Consider the following 4,302-nt stretch of genomic DNA (forward strand, 5'->3'; position numbering starts at 1 on the left):
CGCCTGCCTCTGCCTCCCGAGTGCTGGGGTTAAAGGCGTGCGCCACCATGCCCGGTTTAGATGGAGTCTTATGGAGGAGTTAGGGGAAGGATTGCAGGACCTGAAAAAGATAGACTCCACAGGTAGACTAACAGAGTCAACTAACCTGGGCCCTTGGCAGCTCCCAGACACTAAACCACCAACCAAAGACCAAGCATGGACTGAACCCAGTACCCCGCACATACATAGCAGATGTGCAGCTTGGTCTTCATGTGGATCCCCTAACAACTGGAGCAGGGGCTGTCCCTGAACTTGTTGCCTGCCTGTGGATGCCATTCCCCTAACTGAGAGATCTTGTCTGGCCTCAGTGGGAGAAGATACACTTAGTCCTGCAGTGACTGGCATGTTTGTGTGGTGGGGTTGCCTGGGGGTGGGGTGGGGCGACCCCTTCACAGAGGTGAAGGGGAGGGGGACTGAGGGGAAGAGAGAGAATGGAAGGAGAGAGAGAGGCTGATATTGGGATATAAAGTGAATAAACATATAAGTTATTCTAAAAAAGGAGCAAGAAGGTCCACAATGCAGAAGGGGCTTAGCCAGGGTCACAGAGGGTCAGGCTGAGGAAGAACTAAATCCTGTGTGTTAGTCTCAGCGGAGCTAGTCCCAGATTATAGATGTTGGGGGACAATGTGTGAATTTCACCCTCAATTCAAAGCCAGCTCAGGACTGGGTGCTGCTCAGTAATAGAATTTGCGCATAGCATGCAGAAACAAACAAACAAACAAACCACACAAAATTGTCTCAGGATCCAGAGAGTCCTTCATTATTTAGCCAAACAACTAACTAGAGTCAAAGCATTCCCCCCCACACCTGAGCAGCCGTGAAGAAACCTAGATCCCACCCCTTTTACCTTTTACCCCACCCCACCCCCCACCCCCTTGCCCTTCTCAGCCCCACCCCTTTACCTTTCATCACCACCAGGTTCACTTCCTGATGCAGTGTCCCTTTGTCCAGAGTCAGAGACAGGTTGCCAGAGCCAGCAAACTGAAGCGAGACCTGGGGTATCTTGAGTGTAAGTGGGAGCGTTTTCTCCAGCTGGAGCTTGAGGTCCTTGGTGGACATTTCTACAGACACGGCTCTGTTCTTTATGGAGAAGGAGATCCAGGACCGGAAGAAAAATGCCTTCTCTTCCTTCCACACCAGCTCTCCTCTCTTCACGCTTTCCTCTGCAAAGTTGAGTGGGAAGGAGAACTCCGCTGACTCCCCCTCACTCTTATAGGCCGTGATAGATGTGCTCTGAAAACCTGGAGGTGTGAGAGAAGCAGAAATAACTCTGGGTGCAGGTGGAGAGGAAGATGAGGGAGCCTGTGTCGGGGCAAGCAATGTGGCACAGGACCATCTACCCAGCAAGGTGGTCATTTCTCTCTCCTGGGACCCCTGGAGGCCAGCAGCTATTTGGCGTTTGCATATCATCCTTCACAAAATAAGAACCGATACTAAAATAAAGCTTGCTGTGTGTCAGGCACTGGTCTACATGCCATACCCTGTAATTCTCTCTATGGTACTAAATAGTTGCCTCTGCTGCCACAGTTAGCATCCTCTCCATCTTATGAAGGCAGAGGCCACAGGACAAGAGTATGTAGTTGTCACTCGTCAGAAAGTGAAATCATTCCTGGTATGAGAAGCAAAACAACTCCCCAGGGCTGCTGAAGCCATGGGTACCAGAGGAGATCCTGTGTTGTAGTCACTGTTCACTGTTCTGTTGCTGTGAAGAGGCCATGACCAAGGCAACTTTTTTTTTTTTTTTGAGACAGGGTTTCTCTGTGTAGCTCTGGCTGTCCTGGAATTCACTCTGTAGACAGGCTGGCCTCGAACTCAGAAATTTACCTGCCTCTGCCTCCCAAGTGCTGGGATTAAAGGCGTGTGCCACCACCGCCCGGCCCAAGGTAACTCTTATAAAAGAAACTGGGGCCGGCTTACAGTTTCAGAGAATTAGTCCATTCTCATTGTGGAGGGAAGCCTGGTGGTACACAGGCAGTGCTGGAGCTCAAGCTGAGAGCTACATCCAGTCCAAAGGCACAGAGGTAGACAGAGTCCGACAGGCTGGGCCTGCTGTGGGCTTTTGGAACCTCAAAGCTCACTCCTAATAACACACCCACTTCAAAGGCCACACCTCCTAATCCCTCTCACCCTTCTCAAATCTTGCCTCTCCTTGGTGACTAAGCATTCAAACACATGAGCTTATGAGGGACATTTTTATCCAAACCACCACAACCTACAACCACCTCTTTCCTAAACCAACACAATCCCTAACAACACTCTAACCATTTGTCCTTATACCCACAGATAAGCGTAGTTCTCACCCCTCATCCAGGAATCGTCTCTTTGTAATAGATGGAGACTTTCAGTGCAGAGATGTGGAGCCCAGTCCCACCTAAAACACCTAGAACACAGCTCCTGCACGCAAGACTGGTTTCAGAAGACCAGTGGGAAGATTGTAAGGGCCAGAAGAAGAGACTTTGCTGTGAGATTGTCTCCTACGAATGTCAGAAACTACACCTGTAAGCTCTCATTACCAGCATGGCTTCCTAAACATGACCTGATCCAGGGGGAAAACTCAGGAGGCCTCAACCTCAGACCAAAAAAAAAAAAGTCTTCCCCAGGAAAAGCACACTAATTGGCTATCTAATAACAAAAGATCAGCTCTGTGAAAAATGTGTACATACAAACAACATTATACAGACGGAGTAAGTGGTGTGTGTGTGTGTGTATGTGTGTGTGTGCGCGCACGTGCGTGTACGTGTGTTCTAAACAAAAAAGATGCTATGTATTTGAAAGAGAGTTGGTGGAGGTACATGAGAGGGTTTGGAGAGAGGGAAAGGAAATGATGTAATTATATTATGATCTCCTCAAAATTAAAAATAATGAAACAGATGTCCATGGCTGTGTCAGAATTGGGACCTAAATCAATACTACACACAGGACCTGTGTTCAGGGTCCTCAGTCTTCCCATGGGGCCTAGCTCAGAAAGCAGAGATGCAGTGCAGGTGCCTATGTGACTGGTTAGCTGTAGTATTCCTGATTCTACGGACTTGTCCACCAGCAGGAGTGAAGGTCGAGACCAGGACAATAGGTGTCCCTTACTCTCACCTCCTACCTCCCCACACTTCCCTCTTGTGTGCTCCCTTGGACTGCACTCCCTGGGGGGGGGGGGGGCTCAGAATGGACCTCAACTAGAGAAGGATCTGGAACCACCCGTCACTCCCTCCAGGAGATCCAGGAACCAACGGAAGAGCAGAGTGAGACCCAGGAATTCCTGAGCAGGAAGGAAGCTGAAGGGTGTATATCCTCTTACCCAGCACTGAGAGCGTCATGCCAAACCAGTTCTTTTTCTGGTCCAGGGTCACGGTGCAGTTCCAGAAGTCGCTGTCCTGAACCCTTAGGTTGGATATGGAGAGAACTTGGGAACCCTTGACAATTTTACCCGTTTTGTGTTTGCACTCTATCAAGGGGTTAGAGACCTTAGAGTTGATATCCAAGGTCAGGGTCAGGCTCTGCCCTTGCAACAGGGTGGTACCCGGACTGAAGGTCACTGTAGAGGAAGCAGAGTACCTACGTCACACACACCATTCCCAAGGACAAAGGGAGAAAGAACAACAGTGTCTTTCCATCATCGTCTGTCAACAGTGCCTCCCCCCCAACTCCCATCTGGCTGTGCCCAGCACAAGGCAGGGGTCCCCTCTTTCTCCTTCCCTTCCTCCTTGTCTCCTTCCTTCCTTCAGTTCCTCCCCCTTTTCTTTCCTTCTCTCTCTCTCAGTCTTTGTCTCTCCCCCCCCCCATTAACCAAAAGGAACACTTGTGGTCTGAAATGTCATCAGTTCAGATCCTGGTTTTTGGTGTGAGAATGGAAGGGAAGAGGGGAGACGTCTACATCCAAAGGGTGCCTGACTCACCTTTGTACACCCGCAACTCCACCTCCTCTTTCCTGTTCTCCACCTCGCAGATATAAGTCTGAGAGTCTTCCATCTTAAGTTTATTGATGATGAGAGGAAACGATCCTTTCTCCCATGCGCTTTTTTTGGAATCAAAACGTTCAAACCCCAGAAGTGAACCTCCTGTAAATCGAAACCATACAAAAGAAGTTGAGGTGCCCTGGCACCCCTGCCAAAAAGAGTGCCCACGACTCTGCTGGTCTGATTTGGCAGTCTTTTTGTCTTTTTTGTCTTTTTTTTTTTTTTTTTTTTTTTTTTTTTTTTTTTTTTTTTTTTTTTGGTTTTTCGAGACAGGGTTTCTTTGCTTAAGCATGGAAACAAAAACAAAAAAAAG

The 4,302-nt window shown here is 48.8% G+C and overlaps 1 protein-coding gene across 1 annotated transcript in view; it reads right to left on the reverse strand.

Annotated features, from left to right (window-relative positions):
- The window catches only part of Cd4 (CD4 molecule), a 24,251-nt gene that overhangs the window by 3,371 nt on the left and 16,578 nt on the right, over window positions 1-4,302 (reverse strand). The window contains exons 4-6 of the mRNA XM_021191535.2: window positions 3,930-4,091; window positions 3,332-3,568; window positions 942-1,280 (exon numbers count right to left, since the gene is read on the reverse strand). Coding sequence (XP_021047194.1) covers window positions 942-1,280; window positions 3,332-3,568; window positions 3,930-4,091 — 738 coding nt within the window. The remainder of the gene's footprint in view (window positions 1-941; window positions 1,281-3,331; window positions 3,569-3,929; window positions 4,092-4,302) is intronic.

The sequence above is a fragment of the Mus pahari genome, chromosome 2, assembly GCF_900095145.1.
Source record: "Mus pahari chromosome 2, PAHARI_EIJ_v1.1, whole genome shotgun sequence".
Classification (NCBI taxonomy): domain Eukaryota; kingdom Metazoa; phylum Chordata; class Mammalia; order Rodentia; family Muridae; genus Mus; species Mus pahari.